Consider the following 19,989-nt stretch of genomic DNA (forward strand, 5'->3'; position numbering starts at 1 on the left):
TTTCCTGCATTTTCCAATATTTTATTCTGACACAAGTTCGCAGCAGCAGCAGCAGCAGCAGCGGAGCCTTCAGTCCGTCTCCCAAATATGGACTAGGAATGTCCCGGATGACGTCTTGTGTCCGGGGTATGCGGGGTTTGTAACCACATTTATTTAACTACGCCTTCTCCGGTCTGAGGTCCTGGTAGGCATTACACAGGAAGACCGTCGTGTAGGAAAAAGAAACGGGACGCCCTCCTCCTCCTCCTCCTCCTCCTCCTCCTCCTCTCGGCGGATAACGGTGTCCAAGAAGTTACTGAGGACCGACGCAGACAATAGTGCCGAGGCCGTCTCTCTGGCTCCGATACTCGCCCATCACTACTACTTCATGCTGTCCGCGTCCGTGCGGTGCCACACCAAGAGGAAAACGCTCGGCTGAAGTCGTATCATGGAGGATTTGGGTGAGCACTGGTCCCTTTCTTCGTTTGAAACTACATGTTGAGATATCTTGAGGGGATCTTTTGGGGAAGGGGTGGTGTGCCCAAACAGAGGAAGTGAGGTCCCTGTTGATCCTGGCAGTCCTAGTAGAGTACAAGCTTTCCCCTTTCCCAGGGACATGTATGAGGCTGGAATATGATGGGGATTTTTATTGGCTGCCACTGGGTGATAACATTTTAAGGCAGACAAAAGCTGTGGTAAATCCTTGCATATAACTGTCTCTTAACTTCTCATCTAAGGTTTTTTTTTTTTTTTTTTCTCATGACATCATATGATAGCTATGATCCTGATAAGAGTAACTCTCCCTGATGTATATTCCTGATGCTTATCCTCTCGACGGTTTGCTCCCATCCCGTAAAGATGTTGAATGTATTATTTGAAGAAATGTGTTTTACCTTAGCAAGCGCTCAGGCCACACGTGCACACATACTCTCACAGGTAACACAAGAACTGATAGTACACCGCTCTACATCTGCCTGACCGCCATTGAGGGTTTCATGCATGCATGGGCTGCAAATTCAATAAATTCTCTTGCAAATTAGATTTGAATCTAATTAGATTTGATCGGGATCCACAGCAGGTCGTCTCCATCCGTTAACATGAGCAAATCGGGGATGGAGAGAGAGAGAGAGCCACATAATGTTTAACAGAATGTCTTCCATTTTGAAGGGTAGAAGACGTGAGAGAGGACTGTGACCAGCGTCAAGGATTATGACTGATTCTATCTTTCTACTGATAAAGATGTTGAAGGAAGCTTTTTTTTTTCTCTCTCTCGCTCTCTCTCAGAACAACATTATGGGATTCTTTGTGTTTGGGAATAGCTGTGTTGGAGAGGCCCTGAAATAGCCCAGGGCAACATTGCTATTTCAAAAAGCCACAGAGTTCAATGAAAATAGAAAGGCTTTATGCTTCAGCTGCCTATTTGCTCGCTCAGTAACTTTTTAAAAAAAATTTTTTCATAAAGTCCACTTCAGAACTTGGGAATTTATGCTTTTCAAGCAATTCTATAGGGAAAGGCTAGATGCAGGCGAGCACATCTGGATTGGATTGCACACACTGAGGCCGAGTGACTGGGTGAGTGTGAGTGAGGCAGTGGCCATGTTCGGGACGCTCAGTTTATGCTGCTGCCCGACAATGTTGTAAGTTTATGTATTGGATCTGGCGAGGGTTTCGGTGAGAGAGACCACTTGTTAGAGAGGTCTTTGGCCAAGACAAACAAGTCGGCAGTGAGCTCTAAATATGGTCATAATTCCCATTGAGAGAAGTTCAACTCCTTATATGAGCAGTTTAGTCTGGACAAGTATGTGTGTGTGTGTGTAAGAGACGGAGACACACAGCAGGGAGGAGGAGGGCAAGTAGTATATGCACAAGGTTCTCACCACATGCTCGTACCAGAAGTGTGAATCATCTGGGACAGAAGTGACCGCTGGGATGAGCTATGGCTCGGATAACTGGTTGTGTTTATGTTTAACATGTCTGCCATAACTGTGATTGCCTCAGATGCTTGAGACGATACTTTGCCAGAATGAAAAACTGGCGCAGACATTCGGCGAACAACCATGACATCAGTTTGTAAAGGCTACCAGAATCTGAGAAGCTGTGGGTCAGGGCTTATTCTTGTGCCCCCGGACCTTATCACTCCAGGTCCCGCCTCTACTGTCCTGCTGACGTGTGGTTATTCCTTCGTCCTTAAATGGTTTCACGCCTGATCTGGATCAGTCATTCCCAACCAGAGGTACTTGTGCCCCAGAGGGAACACACTTGCTGGGCGGTATACTTACTATCACATAACTGATTATCTACCAGCTACAGTAATTGGACTGAACAGGAAATGCTTCCCGCCAACCTCAGTCAGTTGTAACATCTTAAAAGAACATGAGACCAGTTGGGAGAGAAAACAAACAAGAAACAAGATCACTAAAACACATGATCATATCTGATGACAAAAACAGACAAACAATCCTAAGTCTCTGTGTTGTGTATGAAAAAATGATTTGGGGTATGATGTTTTTTTTAGCTCTTAACGAAAACACTTTTATCTAATATAATTATTAAACCATTTTCACTCATAAAGATCAGTTTATTACTCATGAGGAGTCTAGTATTAGTCTACAAAAACAGTTTCCAACTTGTAAATGCCACTCACATCAACCTCCAAGTCGTAACTACGACTAGATATTTGGATTTTTCTGAAAGCTTCAATCTGTCCAAGTGCCAGAAAACCAAACAAATACGGACGCCTGGCATCAGCTGAACATCGTTGTTCAAATTTAATGGATATGATAAAAAACGCCGGGATATTTTGGTCTCTGCTGCACCGATTTTGACTGTTCTTTTCTTTTTTTTTTTTAAGTCTCCTTAACTCCCACGGCTTTTGAAATAGCTGGATTGCCCCTTTAATGGTGTTCAATAACATCCCATTTAAAATCTAAATGGGAACATGATGAGTGGTTTCAATAGTTTATTATTTGAGCTCTTCTGTTGGGGATCTGCTCAAGAACTTTATAAAGGAGCTCGGTTGATCATCAACAGTCCAAAAACCAATGGTCAATGTTGTGTCAGCAATGTGGAAAATAAACAGCAGCCTCTCCGCCACAGCATCGAGTTTGTAATCACTCATGTTCAGTCCACTTTTCACACACTCTGCTTTGGCCTTCAGTCGCACGTACATGGACTTGTCAGCACTAAATGATGTCATACAGCTGCACAGCCGAACACTTGAGAGAGTTTAGTTTCTGGACAGCGTCCACTCCAGTGTGGAGTGAGTGTGTTTGGGGTTGGAGGGGCTGGAGGGGGTGGGGTGGGGTGGGGGGGGTGTGGAATTAGATATCAGTTGCCAAACACTTCCTCCTCTGCTTCCTCTTCATACTGGCATGTCATGGATATGAATGCAGAAATGTCTGTGTGCTCTAATAACTGCACTATGACCATGGATTATCTTGTGGTCGTGCCAGTCCCGACTGTCCTGTCCTCTGACTGATTAGTGTGTTAGGACGCTCATCGTCCTCCTTGTCACACAGGCTGTCTGTCTCTCCTTAGGGGTGCCTGAGCCACCTAACTACCCTCTCAGTCCTCGTATTGTTGTGTTTGGTACGTAACTGTCTGTGCATGTGTTTGTATGTGTTTCACTCTGTCTGCCAGTAACCCACATCAGTTTATTGTCTATGCTTGTTTTAATGTTCTGTCTGTCATTTAGTTGCACTGCATGTTTTAAACATCCATTCCTTAATTTTTATGTCTTGTGACTCAGCCTTAACGCCTCATAGACAAACTGAAACCTTACCATAAATATACAGACACATTGTGAGATTGTAAACTGTATTTATTCCCATTACTGAAGCTAAACTGCTTTGTAAAATCCAACCAAACTTCCATCACATTCATGCTGTTATGTGCTATATCATCTTTCTTTGTCTTACTCTTATTTAGTTTCTTTTCACTCTAACCTCCAGACGCCCTTCTCGCTGATCTGGAGAACACTGGCTCTCCTCTAGCTCGATGTCCCGTATTGCTCACCTCTGACCCTCCTCAAAATGCTGATCCTGTCACCCAGGACCCCGCCCAGGCCCGGCCCCCGCCACCCGCCTACACCCCGCAGCAGGTAGACAATCAACAGGGCCAATCTTCAGTCATCAAGCCTGAAATCTTGCCTACAAATATTTTCTGTTAATCCATGCTGTCATACAGATAGATTGTGCATCTGTTTTGTCTCTCAGACTGTTTCTTCTGCAATGAAGTCCACCTCCCAGAACTCCAACCCGGACAAATTATACAGGTAACTCCCTCCCTGAATTTTTTAACCTATTTTTACACAGTGTAATCTTAATTTAGTTATATAATGTCTCACTACATCAGCAGAATAAAGTTTGATCTGTATGGAAGACATTTCAGATGTCTGAATTCCTGCCCACAACTTATATTTGTTCAGAATTTATGAATTAGAATACATTGGTATGGAAATTAGTGGAGGAATTCAGTGAATATAAGTCGAAATTCACATTTTACATCATAGAGAAAGTGACAAAAATATATGCCCAAAGATGATTAGGAATCACATCCAAGCGAAATGATAAATTACTTGTTTTTGTCTGCTTTTGTCATGTTTCTGTTAATGACTGTGTTTGCATCTTAAACCAGCGTACCGGACAAACGAGCCTGCCCCGTTGCTCCTTAATGAAAGGACAAAGTTCAAGAGTCATCTGTGATTCATGACAAAAGTGGCCGCGATGAATCAAACCACATTAGTGACAGGATGGTTTATAATCTGTGTCCGTTTTGGACGCTGCGTCTTTCTTACAGCACAGTGTGTAAACCACGCTCTCCCCGCACGGCAGATCCTCCTCCAGCCTTCTCCTCCTCCTCGCTGTTGGGAGGAGGTCTGAGTGAACTGGACCATCTGTTACAGGAGCTCAACGCCACCCAGTTCAACATCACAGGTTAGTGAGTGTGTGCATGTGTGTTTTTTTTTTATGTTTCACTCTGAAGTCAGTCTTTTCTTATGACTTTGTTTTTGTCCTCAGATGAGATCCTGGCTCAGTTCCCTTCTTCTAAGAAAGATGAGAGGGACAAGATTAAGGATAAGGCCGCAACCTCGTCCTCCAGGTACAAAATCTTCGAACCTACAGAGTCACTGCATTTACAGTGATCGTTCTGCTCTGCAAACTCTCCACAGTAGAGTCTCCACAAGCAGGAAAACTGCACCAGTGTAATAAATTGTAATGAACTAGAAAGCTGAAATCAATCAGGTTCTTGAAAAGTCATTATAGACGAAGACAAGCTCCAAATTAAATTACGCAAATGCTAAAATCCTCACTATATTTACATATATTTATATATATACATTTATTTATATATTTTGTGTATGTGTGTGTGTGCATCTTAATTATCTAAATGTATTATTATGCATAATGCATGCATGAATTATGAAAAATGTCTGCAACATATACAGATGGATATGGACACTTATCCCAGGTCAGTTTTAGTGTCCTCCAACTGAATTGCAGCAAGATAGATAAATTGTTGCCAACAATATAAATTCTGTTAGCAATACCAGAATTTCCTGGCTGGGTTTTATTTTCAGCCTTTATTCCAGGTTATCTAGGTCGAGATGAAATTGTGTATTTTGCAGGTTTGTTAAAACAAGAACTGTCTTTTGTGTCGTAGCTCTGCAAAGCCTTCAGCAACATCAGCCACACTGGAACTGGACAAGCTGATGGCTTCTCTGTCTGACTTCAGAGTCCAGAGCACAGTAAGAGTCCACACGACAGCTTCACCTGTCGACATCCTCGCTGTAAATCCACAATGTGACTGTAAGAGCGTGCTGGGTCTTTTTTTTTTTTTTTTTCTCTGCCCAGCTGCTTCAAGCTTTACCACAGCTCTCACTGATTCACTGTGGATTCATGAAGATGTTCACTTGACTTCATGATGACTTCACTGTTACTGTGTGGCCTGGCCACAGCACATGCCTCCTGGTATAAATCAGTCACCAGAAATGGTCTGAGGATGGAAATTAGTCTTGGTGGAGATATTTTCCAGCTTCAAAAATAGCTTCAGATAGTTGGAAGTCAGAGTTATAGATCTGCATTTGGTGTGGTATATAATCAGGTTATTCTGCTTTTCAGTGAGTCAGCAAAGGAAGTGGTTGAATCATTATAAGGTTGCTTGATTCTAGCGTGCAGTCCACCAGTGGGTTATAAACAAGCCTGGGCACAGGGTTATGGGAGCAGAGGAAAACAGTATCATTGGATACTGTTATCATAACTTGTGATGTTCAGTATTCACTGAAGTGTTGATATTTACCCACTTTTCATTAAAACCATCTTGTCTGATTTTACTTAAGCAAGTTTTTCCTACATTTCCCAGAATTACCTCGGAAAGCCAGCAGAGAGCAGTGATATGTGCTTGCAGCAGGCCAGCTTTCTTGTTCCCTGAGAGTTAGGGTTTGTTTATAATCAGGTCCATGAGACATCCTTCACGCAAAATATCGAGTTTAAAAGGAAGCTCTTCCTGTTTGACGGTCAGGGATCGACTACTCTAACGTTAAAAAAAATTAAATTTTCTCCAATCAAACTATCTTATTTATTGTTATTATTTATAATCTGGTATTTACTGTTTTGACCAGTTATTCACAGGAATCCCACTATTGTGAATCATGGTTTGAGTGTTAAAATCATTTTGGTCTTTACTGACAGATATCAGAGACATGCAGGAAACGCGGGGAGACAGAAGGGGGTGGTACCTTTGGGTGTTGCACTGTAATTATATAGGATGTGTCTTAACCACTATGTTACCTGGACACCCTCTCTCCTTGATATGAAATATAAAAATATTTTTTCCCTTCCTGAACTTGCAGCACCTTTCATCCTGCACTACACTCTGTTTCCCTTTTTCTCCTTTTCCCCACACACCACATATTTGGTCGCGTGCCACCTCCACCCACACAGGAACTCCTCAGCCTCATATCTGGATGTGAAAAAAACAGTCACTGTCTTTCATGGCACTTAATTTCAGACCAACTGTAGAGCGACGATTAACTCTTGGAGAATTAAAATCCCCAAAGACAGATGTGCCATGCGTCATTTTTCCTTCTCTTCCCCCAGCCAGCTGCGCCCGTCACTCCAGTGGTGACGGCACCACAGCAGCCCGCCGCCCCCCCACAAGCCTCATCTGGCGGCTCACTGGACAGCATGCTGGGGCTGCTTCAGTCAGACCTGAGCCGACAAGGAGTCCAAACTTCCTCTAAGGGAAACTGTTCAGCCTGTCAGAAGCCAGTAGTAGGACAGGTGAGTTATCAGTAATAAAAGTATACTGAGCTTTTTTCTTTTCTTTTTTTTAAACTAAAATTGACTTCACTGTTCTTGTGCAGGTGGTGACAGCTCTGGGGAAGGTGTGGCACCCGGAGCACTTTGTGTGCACCGAGTGTGAGACAGAGTTGGGCAGTCGCAACTTCTTCGAGAAGGACGGACGACCATACTGCGAGTCGGACTACTTCACCCTCTTCTCCCCTCACTGTGCACAATGCAACAAGCCCATACTAAACGTGAGACACTTGGATGTGCACATGTCTCATTTTGAGTTTGTTTTCACATGAACGGCTTGAATCAATACCTCAACCCATGTGGAGCCATTTAAATTTGTATTCCTCTTGCTGTTTAGAAAATGGTCACCGCGCTGGACAAGAACTGGCACCCAGAGTGTTTCTGCTGTGTTAAGTGCAGCCGGGCGTTTGGAGAGGAAGGTAATGGGCGGCATGTGCTGTATCCTGTCTGGGTTCAACAAAGTGCTTAACAGGGAAAAACAGCAAGGTCACACTTACATAGAACTGAACCTTCCTGTCAAACATACACAAAAAGGCAATTTATAATTCATTTCATCATTGTTTTAACATGGTGTGATGTTTATTAAATGGTTTATTTTGTACATTAATTCTTCATTTCAAGATTATAATTATTTTTAGACTTTGTAACCTCTAGCAACCTATTCATATTGGATCAGTATTTTTTTCGACCATACAAACCCCTAAAAAGTTTTGATTTGTGTGTGTTACAAAGGAGAGTTTACCATCCCTGTCAAGGCTTTTTCACCCTGCCCAGAGTTGGAGAGAAACACTGAATCATTGTATTTTCTTGGCGTGGAAATGACCAAATTTAAAACATTACAAGCTGTGAGACAGAAATAAAAAGAAATACTGTCAGACATTAAAGGTTCAAATCAGGAAACCCTAAACCATTACAACCAGACTGAAGTTTAATGTACCACAAAGCAGAATTACATGGAAAAGGTTAGACAGTGTTTGGCATTATCCAGTTAATTTGACATTTATCAATGGAGGACTAGAACTGTTTACAACTGTGACCGTGTCCCCTGCAGGTTTCCATGACCGTGAGGCCCAGCAGTACTGCCAGCAGTGCTTCTTGACTCTGTTTGCTTCCCGCTGTCAAGGCTGCAGCCAGCCCATTCTGGAAAACTACATCTCAGCTCTCAACTCCCTCTGGCACCCACAGTGCTTCGTATGTAGGGTGAGTGTTTCACTGTGGGCTCAAAGGATGTGTCCATAAATAATGTCTGTTGCATTTGCTAAACATTTGCTTGGCGTGTGGCACTGTTGCCACACTGGTAAAATGACCAAGTGTTTGATCCCTGGTGTGTTACGGCTGCAGTTATTATAGGTTTACGCTGAAAAAAAAAGTCAGGGTCATGTGAGATGCAGATGGGCAGGGCCGTAGATGTTATGGAGATCACCAAGGTAATATTTCTGGAAATCTTTTTTAAGCATTATAATGACATTAGGAGGAGTTTACAGTCTAGTTTTAGTCTCTTTTAAAGACAGATTCCACAACAATTACATGCCTGGCACCAGGCCACAACGTAGGGACAATGTAATCAAATTGTTTAAACACATATAGACATAAGTGTGAATTTTTTGAAATGTCTTTTAAATTAAACAGAGTTTGGTTGGTGGACTGGCAGACATTTCTTGGGTGGTTGAGGCAATGTGGACCTCAGTAGTTCTAAAATCCTTGCTACAGCACTGGAAATGGGTCATGGCAGATTTCTGAGACCAACAAACTGACATTTGTTTAATGTGCTCCATGAGTGAGGCACTTGACTCACAGCTGCTGCAATGAAGCTGCTTAGTGGGATCCCTCTGTGGTTGTGATGTGTGTATGTGTGTAATTCTGTGTGTGTGTGTGCGAGAGAGAGAGCAGGGCGTTCCTGAAAAAAAGCAAAACGACTATATAAAAAAAGGTTTTAAAAAAACCCAAAAGACTAAAAATAAGTTTGAATTATGTCATGAGAAAGTTGTCATTTCTCATGACATGTTTCTAATTACAGTTCCATGAGTCAGGGCTCTCTGCTGTGACTGAATCATGCTGCTTTTCTCTTTCCCTCTCATCTCCAGGAGTGCTACAGCCCCTTTGTTAACGGCAGCTTCTTCGAGCACGAGGGTAAGCCGCTGTGCGAGGCCCACTACCACCAGTCCCGTGGCAGCATGTGTCAAGCCTGCCAAAAGCCGATCCTGGGCCGCTGCGTCACCGCCATGGGGGCCAAATTCCACCCCCACCACCTCGTGTGTCACTTCTGCCTGAAGCCCCTGAGCAAAGGCTGCTTCAAGGAGCAGGAGAACAAGCCCTACTGCCACCCCTGCTTCATCAAACTCTTTGGTTGAGGACTCAGCAGGACTTTGCCCCCCATCCTCTGGGTCAGAGAAGCTGTACAACTCTGAGTTCTCAATTCGTATTTTTTACTGTGGGAATGAGGGTGGAGCTGGTCTCTTTCTTGGTTTTAAGAATATTTGAGTCGATAGAGAGGTGAAGAAAAAAGAGAATCATCCAATCCTACTCATTTCTATTTATCTGACAAAAACGTGGACTGCATTAAAACTGGCAGTATGAAGTATAACTCTAGCATTGGTTACACAGACACAAAATGATGCCAAGTAATTTTGTCATGTATGTAAATCTTTTGCATACTGTATTGATTCAAATTGAATATTGACAATTGAATTGTTTTGCCAAAGGTAGAAAAAAACAGTATAATGAAGGAAAATGTATTGTTTCAGTGAAGGACATGTACTGTTGTGCAAGGAAATCCCCTTTAATATATTTGCTTTATATTTGCAAAAGTATAAGTGTCACAGCAATTGCTTTTATACATTGTATGCTGACTGCTATATATGTTTTTGTGTAACAAACTAAGCTATCATATGTTTAAAGTCAGATCATTTGCATTATTCTTTTACTATTGCTCTATGCAAGTTGCCAAAAAAATACCAAACGAAAACAAACAAAAAAAACAATTCCAAAGAATAAAATAAAGGAGAACACACCTTGTTTTGCTGTTTCATGGGTGAGTGAGCCAAAAAAATCAACTGAGAAAACAGAAAAATATTGTACAGATAAGTATGGGTGGGAATATTAGGAGCATAAGCATCTGGGCAAAATTTAGTATGATCATAAGACAAAAACATCAGTCTCGGTGGATGTAACAGCTGAAGAAAGAAAAAATAGATGTAAAAAAAATGTATGTTAATAAATGAAAAGATATATAAAAGCTATAGGTTATGGTTCATTAATGATACTGTATTTATAACAATGCTAGTACTTTCAATAGATAAATTCAATGCAGAAAAAAACATTCGGTCCTTGCCTGAACTGAATGTGCAGCCTAAAAAAAAAAAAAAAAAAAAAGTGCTGCTTGTCCACTAGATGCCAGTCGCTCACCGCCTCTCCCAAAGGAACAGAGCCTGGCCATCTGAAAATCAAAGGCTGCGTCCTCACTGAAGCACAAAACTGAGCCACTGAACGAGTGAAAAGCCGCCTGAGATATCCGTAAACATCAACACGTGGTCGATGCCAGGTGACGGCGCGCAGCGTGGTGACGTGGGCACGCCTCACAGGTGACTCCGTTTAAAAGTTAATGAGCCTCCCTCCCTGACTGACAAGAGAAAGCAGGTAACCTTGCGAAGAGAGTCACCGTCATCCGTTGTCTTCAAGTGTAGAAAAAACAAAAAACAAAAAAACAAACACAATGAGTGATTCAGAACAGCAACAAGTAAGTCTGTGTCAATTTCCTGCGTTTTAATGGGTGAGTATTGTTGTTGTTGTTGTTGGCCAAAGCGCCAGTGTAGGTTCAGGGCCTGCACAGCGTGCTAACACTGCTGAGGTATTCATGGCATGCATTTGGTCTGATGCCAAAAACTTCATTTCATTAAAAAAAAAAAAAAAAAGGTGGAATATAGTGCTCATTGTCACTTAGCTTCTTTGTAGTAATGGTATTTTTTTTTTTAGTATTTTTTTTTTTTTTTTTTTTACCTCCATCCACCCAGGAGGCTGGAAAGGTGTCTGAGCCTCAGTGGCCTGAGAATGGAGGTGAGTGGAGTGATGGAGAGGATGGGACCAACATGGACTGTGGACTCCTGCAGGCCATGGCTGAGGAGGACGAGGGGATAAATGTCTTCAATGAGGAGACGTTTGGAATGGGTGTGTGAATGTTTGTGTCACAACATTTTACTCAGTATTTAGTTGGATAACCCTTTGTTCTCAGATGGGACCACAGGCCTGACCGGGGGTTATGTGCTGGACTGTCTGTTTGCCAGGACTTAGTTGCCAGGCAACTGCTACTGATCTTGTCTCCTTTACACAGGGCCAGGCAGCCGTTTCCTAGACTTTATGCTAAATTAAGATAATCTGTGTGGACTATAGCATCATATTTTACAGCAGATATACGAGTGGTGTTGGTCTTATCAAATTCTTGGCAAAAAAAATAGCAATTAAGCATATTCCTCAAAATCTCAATCTGTTCTTTCAAGTCAACAAACTTAAATATACAATTTTGAGATAAAAATTCAAAAAAACTATTTTCTTAAATTTTGGCATTGAGTTTATTCAAAGTTTTGTTTTATTTTAGTTAAAGTCTATCAAATCTATGTGGATATATGTTTGTGAATGAAGTTCAACTTCAGCTTTGTCATTTGTGCAGAATCACATGTCACTTGTACAATAAGGTAATTGGATAGGAGTTGGGATTAATTAAATACATTGAAAATAAGAAAAAAGGATAAAAGGTAAAGAGTAAAAATAAAAAAAACTCCTACAGGTAAAGAGGAATATACACTAGATAAAGGAAGTAGCTTGTAAAGATGAGTTACACCTGCTTAAAAGTATAATATTAAACATACAATGAGCTCAGGATTGATTTGTCTTAATTTGAATCCTGAAACATTGTGGAAATCAAGAGGGTAGGGAGTGGTTGAAGTACAGGTCTTCCTCATGGTTTGTGCTGTTTCAGCTGAACCTAGAAAAGATGTGTAACAGCCTCCATGTAACCTAAACTAAAACGTCTAAGTTATCAGATTTTAAATTCTGATAATATGGTAGTTTTAGTTGATCTGACCTGAAACTGATGAACTTGATTAATTGCACTGAGTTAACAATTGAAGAAGAGCTTAATATAAAATGTTATGAAATTTGAATATATGATTTATTATTATTACATTATATTTTTCTGCATTCCACAATCAAAAAAACACAGATCTCAAAACAGAACTTTCTCACCTGCATGGCTCCATATGCCTGTATCATAGATCTTGATGCGCCTGGGACCACAGAGGACCCCAGTGGCAGTCTCCTTCAGTTTGGAGAGCCACCCCCTCCACCGCCAACACCTCCGCCACCTCCACCACCAGACCCCAAACCTCTGTCTCCCCACAACTCCCCTTCCCCTCCCAGACAGAGGCCGCAGTATCTGCCCCGGGCTCCCCCTGGGCAGCGTGGCAGAGGTAGAGGACACAGGGGAGGGCTTGGCAGGGGGCAAATGTTTGAAGACCCAGCTGTGATGAGGATAGTTGAGGGGCGTCCAAGCCTCAAGGTGATGCAGATAAATGTATTTATTGTCTGAAAATTGAAATTAGACACCTCATCTCACCTTACAGCAGCTTGTCTTCATTTTGGTCTTTTACTTTGAAGAGTCTTGACAGTGCCATAGTGGACTGTGGGAACGCCATGTTCCATAAAACCTTTGAGGATGATGTAAGTTCCAACTTTTAAAGACGTTTTACTTTTTGTTTGTGTTTGTAATGTTTCACTGTTTACTTTTTTTTTTTTTCCTTAGTGGATGGCACCCTCTTACAGAAAAACCAGACGAATCTCAGGATCACTTCTTCAGGTTAAGATCACTAAAAAACGTGATAGTCTGTATGACAGCATTGTACTTAAACAAATAGTTGTCTTTATTTTATTCTGTTTCATAGGACAGTGCTATAGTTTGTGTGATTGATGGTCACAGAGGCAGAGGTCAGCACCTGACCTCCAACTTCCTGGATTCGCCATATCCTGTCTCTTCCTTCAGGGGCAGGAGAGGGGACATCAGAGGACCATACTACAGGAGACAGTTTGGCCAAAGAGGCCCCTCTCAGGTGGATAGTTCATTTTCCAGATAACCATTAGTTTTAAAGGAATAGTTTATCAGATTTAACTTTTTTTGCTTTATAGCTGATGAGAATATCTATCCCTTGCATATATCCCAGTCAGTATGAAGCTACAGACAGCAGCACGTGAGCATAGCTGAGCATAAAGACTGGAAATGGGGGGAGAGCATCCCCAAAGCTTACTAATTAACATGTTGCATCTTGTTTGTTTAATCGGTGCAATAACTTTACAGTAAAAAGAGCTATTTGTGGTTTTGCAAGGATGTGTCAGACTATTTCTTGAGTCAAGTTTAGACTCACTCTTTCAAAAGAAAGTGAATAAGCAAAGTTATTGAAATATTCCTTTACACAAATGCATTCAAAGTTGTCGCCTGTCAACTCCGTCACTTAATCTTAGTTCCTGGATTACTTTTCTCTAACAGATGCAAGCACCAATAATACCAGGATCACCCATCTTCCCACGTCAAGCTTTTACCCCGTGGCAGCATTACAATCAGGTTTATTCCTCAATAAATCAGACCTACTCTGATACATGAATGCAAATAGCAAAGTAATTACACAGATTTTTTGTTTGTCCTGACTCATGTTATTTGTGCTAAATCAGACAGGGAGATTCATGTTTCCTTCGACCCGTCGCTGCCCCACCACTCCTCAGTCTCTGACTCCTAAAATGATGCAACTTCGCTTTGGTGCCAACTCACCAAGACCGTCCCCCTTTGACAGCCCCTCGTCTAATCCAGTGCAGCATTTCAGGTGTGTGATCTTGTGTATCTCACAGGACTGTTTGATTTGTGAAATATCCTGAAATATTTGAAATATTTGTCAGCAAAGTATCAAGTATATTTATGACTTGGTAGTCTTGTTCATTGCTCATGAGTATATAAAACATTTAGAGATGTATACAATCCATGGCATTAATATGTGTATTTATAAAGTTTATGTGATGAATAATACTGACTTTTGGCAGGGGTGGATAGTAACAAAGCCGTTTTACTGTAAGTGTGTATATATGTATATATATGTATGTATGTATATGTATATATATATATATATATATATATATATATATATATATATATATATATATATATATATATATATATATATATATATATATATATATATAGATATATATATAGATATATATATATAGATATATATATATATATATATATATATATATATAGATATATATATATAGATAGATATATATAGATAGATATATATAGATAGATATATAGATATATAGATATATAGATATAGATATATAGATATATAGATAGACTTTATTCCATTACTGACAAATAACACTGACACCAAAGACACTGATGTTGACAGTAGGTGAAGATGCTGACAGAGCTGGCAAAAACTTGTTTTAACCTGAGGCAGTAGTCAACATGGCCATTTTCCCTGTGCTCTGGTCTTATTTCTCTTTGCTAGAGCCTTTTTTCAGATGACAAAGTTGTTTTTTTCCAGTGAAGAGATTCTGAAAGGTCGTTTTCATCTAAATGATGTTGCTTTCACCTAAAGGCTGCATACTGCACTGTGTCAGCTCGCGTGTGGACGGTGTCTGTGTGTTTTAAATGTGGGGAGAGCCAATTAATAAATTTTACTTTTGCATACTTGATGATTAAAATACTCCGGCAGTTTAACTCGAGTAAACATTTGACTGAACACACCACTGTTTGATAGATTTTTCATGTAAAGCAGAAAACTGAGTCTGTTTGTGACCCACAGGTGTCCTGGTCCTGTCACTCAGCTCCACCCCCAACATAAACGATTACTTAGTCAAAAACAGCGTATATTCCAAAGGTTTGTCCTACATTGAGTAAAGATTTTGAACATGTCATATTCAGTACATTGGAAAAAAAAAAAAAGGAATTGGCTTATTTACAAAAGACATTGTCTATTTGTAGAAAATTAGAGGGCTGGGATCCTTACTGTAACCTCATGACAGCCAAAGAGAAGGAGTGGATCACCAGGCTGCAGATGATTCAGCTGCAGAGTGAGAATCCTTACCTTGAGGACTACTATTACCAGGTAGGATGTCTATACTCTAGTTTCATCATTATTCAGTGTTTTTCAATCTAGTCTCCTTTTTGGTACCTGCTATACCATGTGAGCAAACTGTTACATGCATGAGCAAAGAGTGAATTTTCATGGCTGGTGTATTTAAACTTTCTCATAGGAGTACTATAGACGAATAGAAGCCAAGATGGCTGAGGAGGAGCTTGGCATCAGGGGCAAGAGGGAGCCACTCAAGCTCACCACACCTTACATCACAAAGACTGACTCCTACACACCAGGTTTCTCTTTCGTCACCTATGTTGCCTTATTGCCTCACCTATTTGCCATTTGATACGTCCTAGAAGGGTTCCAGCCATATTCTGTGACTAATATGGCCATTGTTGCTGTGAAAACAAGGGTGTAATTTCCACCTTCTTTTTTTTTGTCCCCTTCATTGTTGTTGTTTTATGCTGATTTACCAGTCCTTTGCATATTTTTTATTTTTTTGCCTCACTATATACAGACTGCCCTACCTTGGTGGTGAAGGTTGTTAGGGCTGTATGCAGCCTGAAAATGTATACCTATAAACACTAGTCAGGACTGACAAAAGGTTTTTATATAGTTAATATTATACAATTTTATTTCATTTCAATCACTTCTGAAATGAAATCTATGATGATGTGTGAAAGGGCAATGCCAGAGCTTCATCTAATGAAATTTGCAAATTTTTTTTCAATGCTCTACATGTTTTTATACACTTATGTATTTTGCTCTTCCAGTGGTGCACATTGAGGGCTCTTTGGGTCAAGTTGCTGTGTCCACATGCTACTCTCCTCGCCGTGCCATCAGTGCAGTTCATGCAGTCCAAGCTCAGGGTCCACTTGAGGTGACTTGTGTGTTTTTAGACAAATTCTGGCATCTTAGAAGTTTATTGATTTATATTAATATGAAACACTGTTATGTCTACATTACAGGAACAAAAAGACACCAGACAACAGCGCTTAGAGGTCCTCAGCAAAATAGAAAAGGTTCCTGCTGGTTACTTGTTTGTTGCAGTGAGATGCCTTTCTTTTTTTTTTTTTTTTGAAAACTCAGTCTCAGCTTTTGTGCTCTGCAGCTCTTCATGGCTCTGTTAGAGGTAGAGGAAACAGAGAGGATGAAAACCACAGTCTTGTCTGAAGCAGAAGAAAGAAGGCTGATGGAGAAGACCCAGAGGAAGGTGGAGCACATCTACACCCAGCTGCAACACCATGACCCTCTGTGAGTCATATACACCTTCCCCTTGAAAGAAGTGATGCATATTGTATAAAAACTGCTTGTGGAAAACTTTGGCTTGTTCTTGTTTTTGCTTTCCTAAACCAAAATAGTTCACATTTTCATGGGCACTGAATTTTAGCAATGAACTTTTTGATGTAGAGATTCAGGAGGGGAGTTTCTTCCTTTCCTGGTGGTCTCAAAAGGCAAGAAGCTCGTCGCCCGTCTGCTTCCGTTCCTGAAACATGATTCTGCAGTTAAAATCTTGCGTATTGTGACCTCTAACCTTCCTACGCTGATGAGCAGAGATGCAGAAGAGGTAGAGTGTTTTTATGTTAAGTTTTGAATGTTATTTTTCTTTCTGTGCTGTACTCAAGCAAATTCCTGTAAACTGAAAGCTCTACTTCTTATCTGTTATTTTACTTTTTAAAATGTCAGAAAAAGGTGACGTCTAAATCATAATTTTTTTTAGAGCCAAAGGATTTTCAAATTTTTCATTTTGTCGGACCAGTAGTCCCAAAACCAAAACTTTACATACCAAGAACCGCAGCAAATTCTGAGTGGCTGGAATTGGACCACGTTTGGCGTTTTTGCTTGAAAAATGACCAAAATAATTATCAAAATAGTTGCCAATTAATTTTCTGTCAGTCAACTAAGTGCTGCAGCCCTACTTAACTCAACTCCATCAACTAAACAAAGAACGTGACATGTGATTGAAAGTATGTAGACCCTTTGAGCTTATATAATTTTGTTCATATATGTATTTCAAACACTGCTCAAAGAATTAACTTGCACTGCTCATTTTCTCTTGTTTTGGCTTTGTAAAATTACTGGGATGAATTTTATCCACTTTTTAGGGGCTTCCAGTGCTCTACACACCCCTTCGAAATGTGATTGGAGGTCTGTCGTTCAGTCAGCTCATTAGGGTACTCAAAGATTTGACATCGTCGGAGTCTCTATCGACGTACGAGTCCCTTACACTGGCATGTCAGAACAAGGTTGTGTGCTTTCTGCTGCTGGTGGCTTTTATTTAGTGTTATATTATTTGAAATTTCTGAGGTTTTCTCACTTGCTGCTTTTCCTTTCAGTTTGGACTGTCCTTACTGTATGCTCTCCTGTCCCACGGAGAGAAGCTGCTGTCTTCAGGTGTTCCTCTCGAGCCCAGCATTGGTGACTTTGAGACCTGGTGGGGCTTTTTAGTCAAATATTCCATGAAAGGACATTATTTCAAAATGCTTATGGGATTTTGACATTTTTGATTTTGTTTCTGTTGTTCTGTAGGACTGATACAATATTCCAGGTGGCAGGACAGCTATCCCAGTGTTCACTGGTGGAGCCACTACTCCTGCCATCAAACCTGCTCACTCTCTTTTGCCGTTATCTGGACAAGCGCACTGTGCATCAGCTGAAAAGCAACATGGAGTAAGTTTTTTTTTTTTTTTTTTTTTTTTTTAAGGTTTTGATTCAATTTTCACTGTATACAAATGAAATTAGTTGGACCCTGTTCTGATTCACATTTCTTTTTATAGGTCTGCGACTGGATTCTTGGCTCTTCCATCTTAAGGTGGACAGAAGCTAATGAGATGTTCATCTAATAACCAGGTTGTAGTGAGCACTAGAGTGAAAGGAGTAGAAGCACAGCCCTCACAAAAACTCCTCAGTGTTCATTATAACAGAAGCTATGTAATATACTCTGAACTGTGTTCAAAATGCTTTGATTCTTATTCCTTTACCCCCCTCCCTCCTCCCTTCACGTTTTTGCACTCTGAAACTGTTTCCCTTTTTTATTTCCTTTATCTTATATTTTTACTTTCCTCCCTTTGGTCTCCAGTAAGTTACATCAGTGCAAGTTACTCAGAAACCCAAACTTTTTTTTTTTTTTTTTTTTTTTTTTTTTTTTCCCCAAGTGTTGATCTTTTCATGAAATTGCCATGTAATGTAGCTGGTAAGATTACATTAACAAGTGGATGGAGCTGATTTACTTGTCTGGCTTCTATCTAACCATTCTACATTTATTTATTTCCAAAAGCATTATCTGAAAGCCAATTACATTAAGGACAAGAATATGAGATAAAGTGTGCACTTCATCAGGTAAACTTATAATGATTTTACTGTACAAAACTAAGAGCACATTCTAAGGAAATACTGTACAATGTAGTTTACCCGGATTATTGGAACAGTCACAATATCTATGCCCAAAAAACAGCTAACTGCTACTTGTATTTTTTTTTTTTTTTTTTTTTTTTTTTTAATAATCTCAGAATAAAACAATACTACTAATTTTGTCATAGGTTAAGTAGTAAATGGTTTGAATACCTGACTTTTTTTGGTTTTAGCCTTCTGTGATACAAAACAATATAGGCCAATTGTGGAAGTCTCAAGTTCCCAAAAAAGTACCATCTAAAAGCCAGTTACATTTCGGACAAGAAATTTCCAATAAATCAATTGTGGTGACCAGGTTGAGGATTGTATACTAATTTATGATTGTACTGCTGAACCTATATGTTCATTATAATAACCATTTAAGAAAGTTGACATGGCATGGCCCATCAACATAAACCATGCAATTTTGGGTTTTTTTGTAAAAAAAGCATACTTTGTGTATACATGTGTAGCGATACCAAATATGATGTATTTGATGTAATTTTCCATGTTTGATGTTTCAGTTGTAAAGACATTTTTATTTATTGTATTCATTTGGAAACAGGAATAATTTAAATTGCACCCTTGTAGAGCACTTGCAACATGAATAAAAAAATCTTTAAAAATGCTCATCAGTTTGCTCTGGTTTGCAGGAAATTCATGCACTAGCACTGGGGGACTTTGATGTGCAAGGGAAAGGAGCACATGGAGCAAAGTCCTGGATATCAGACTTTATTTTAGAATCTGCTTTGTGTGGTGCAGTGGGTCGTATTAAAAGACCTGACAAAGTTAGAAAGGCAGCATCCATGCAAGCCACAAATGAGTTGGGTTATTGTCCTATGAGGTTACCTTTGACTCTGGCTCACATCAAATCTCTACCAAATCTGTGCTCCAGATACTGTGGGTTTTTGCTGAAGGGAGTTGAGTTTTAACCAAACTACTTGGCCTGTTCTGTGCTGAAACGCCAGAGTGTGACATTCCTGAAGGGAGAAACTGGCGGCAGCAGCAAAACAAGATGTGACTGCTCAGCATAGGGAGGGGAAGTCCTTGAAGCAGCAAAATGCAAATAATTTATCTAGTGCTGTGCAGAGCAGAACAGGGCAAATTAAAGACAGTTATGGGATTCACAAGGAGAGTTATGCCAGTTGCTGCATACTAATGAGAAACTAGACCAAGAGAAG

General features: G+C 40.3%; 2 protein-coding genes and 1 long non-coding RNA gene across 4 annotated transcripts; 2 read left to right on the top strand and 1 right to left on the bottom strand.

The window, feature by feature from the left end:
- Positions 1-78: 78 nt before the first annotated feature.
- LOC139608353 (transforming growth factor beta-1-induced transcript 1 protein-like) lies at positions 79-10,310 on the top strand. 2 transcript variants are annotated; one of them, XM_071462009.1, is made up of 12 exons: positions 79-440; positions 3,517-3,567; positions 3,930-4,078; positions 4,194-4,252; positions 4,777-4,913; positions 4,998-5,079; positions 5,641-5,725; positions 7,077-7,259; positions 7,343-7,516; positions 7,633-7,714; positions 8,347-8,495; positions 9,380-10,310. In XM_071462009.1, the coding sequence occupies exons 1-12, from the start codon at positions 428-430 to the stop codon at positions 9,644-9,646; spliced, it is 1,431 nt and encodes a 476-aa protein (XP_071318110.1). In that variant the 5' UTR covers positions 79-427; the 3' UTR covers positions 9,647-10,310. The 2 variants fall into 2 exon arrangements, with proteins under 2 accessions (XP_071318110.1, XP_071318111.1); XM_071462010.1 differs by lacking the exon at positions 3,517-3,567 and having other exon boundaries at positions 86-440.
- LOC139608372 (uncharacterized) lies at positions 9,060-10,738 on the bottom strand. Its single transcript, XR_011685012.1, has 3 exons — positions 10,627-10,738; positions 10,307-10,348; positions 9,060-9,192 (listed from the first exon to the last, which is right to left on the bottom strand). It is a non-coding gene; the product is annotated as an uncharacterized lncRNA (long non-coding RNA).
- Positions 10,739-10,861: 123 nt separating this feature from the next.
- patl2 (PAT1 homolog 2) lies at positions 10,862-18,937 on the top strand. Its single transcript, XM_071462000.1, has 19 exons — positions 10,862-11,031; positions 11,306-11,459; positions 12,563-12,846; positions 12,945-13,007; positions 13,090-13,143; positions 13,229-13,393; positions 13,828-13,902; positions 14,010-14,158; positions 15,143-15,217; positions 15,322-15,445; positions 15,594-15,711; positions 16,192-16,298; positions 16,387-16,440; positions 16,530-16,672; positions 16,829-16,985; positions 17,524-17,664; positions 17,755-17,852; positions 17,948-18,088; positions 18,196-18,937. The coding sequence occupies exons 1-19, from the start codon at positions 11,008-11,010 to the stop codon at positions 18,227-18,229; spliced, it is 2,160 nt and encodes a 719-aa protein (XP_071318101.1). The 5' UTR covers positions 10,862-11,007; the 3' UTR covers positions 18,230-18,937.
- Positions 18,938-19,989: the final 1,052 nt, after the last annotated feature.

The sequence above is a fragment of the Trachinotus anak genome, unplaced genomic scaffold (genome assembly GCF_046630095.1).
Source record: "Trachinotus anak isolate AG129_WGS33_773 ecotype Australia unplaced genomic scaffold, CSIRO_AGI_Tana_v1 ptg000025l, whole genome shotgun sequence".
Lineage (NCBI taxonomy): Eukaryota > Metazoa > Chordata > Actinopteri > Carangiformes > Carangidae > Trachinotus > Trachinotus anak.

What these genes read in the sequence shown, in the direction of transcription:
- LOC139608353 (XM_071462009.1), top strand. An exon ending in ACTTCAGAGTCCAGAGCACA is followed by an intron (nt 5,726 to 7,076) that starts GTAAGAGTCCAC and finishes CTCTTCCCCCAG; the next exon opens with CCAGCTGCGCCCGTCACTCC. An exon ending in CACAGTGCTTCGTATGTAGG is followed by an intron (nt 8,496 to 9,379) that starts GTGAGTGTTTCA and finishes TCTCATCTCCAG; the next exon opens with GAGTGCTACAGCCCCTTTGT.
- patl2 (XM_071462000.1), top strand. Translation starts at nt 11,008, where the DNA reads ATGAGTGATTCAGAACAGCAACAA. An exon ending in CGTGGCAGCATTACAATCAG is followed by an intron (nt 13,903 to 14,009) that starts GTTTATTCCTCA and finishes GTGCTAAATCAG; the next exon opens with ACAGGGAGATTCATGTTTCC. An exon ending in ATTGGTGACTTTGAGACCTG is followed by an intron (nt 17,853 to 17,947) that starts GTGGGGCTTTTT and finishes GTTGTTCTGTAG; the next exon opens with GACTGATACAATATTCCAGG.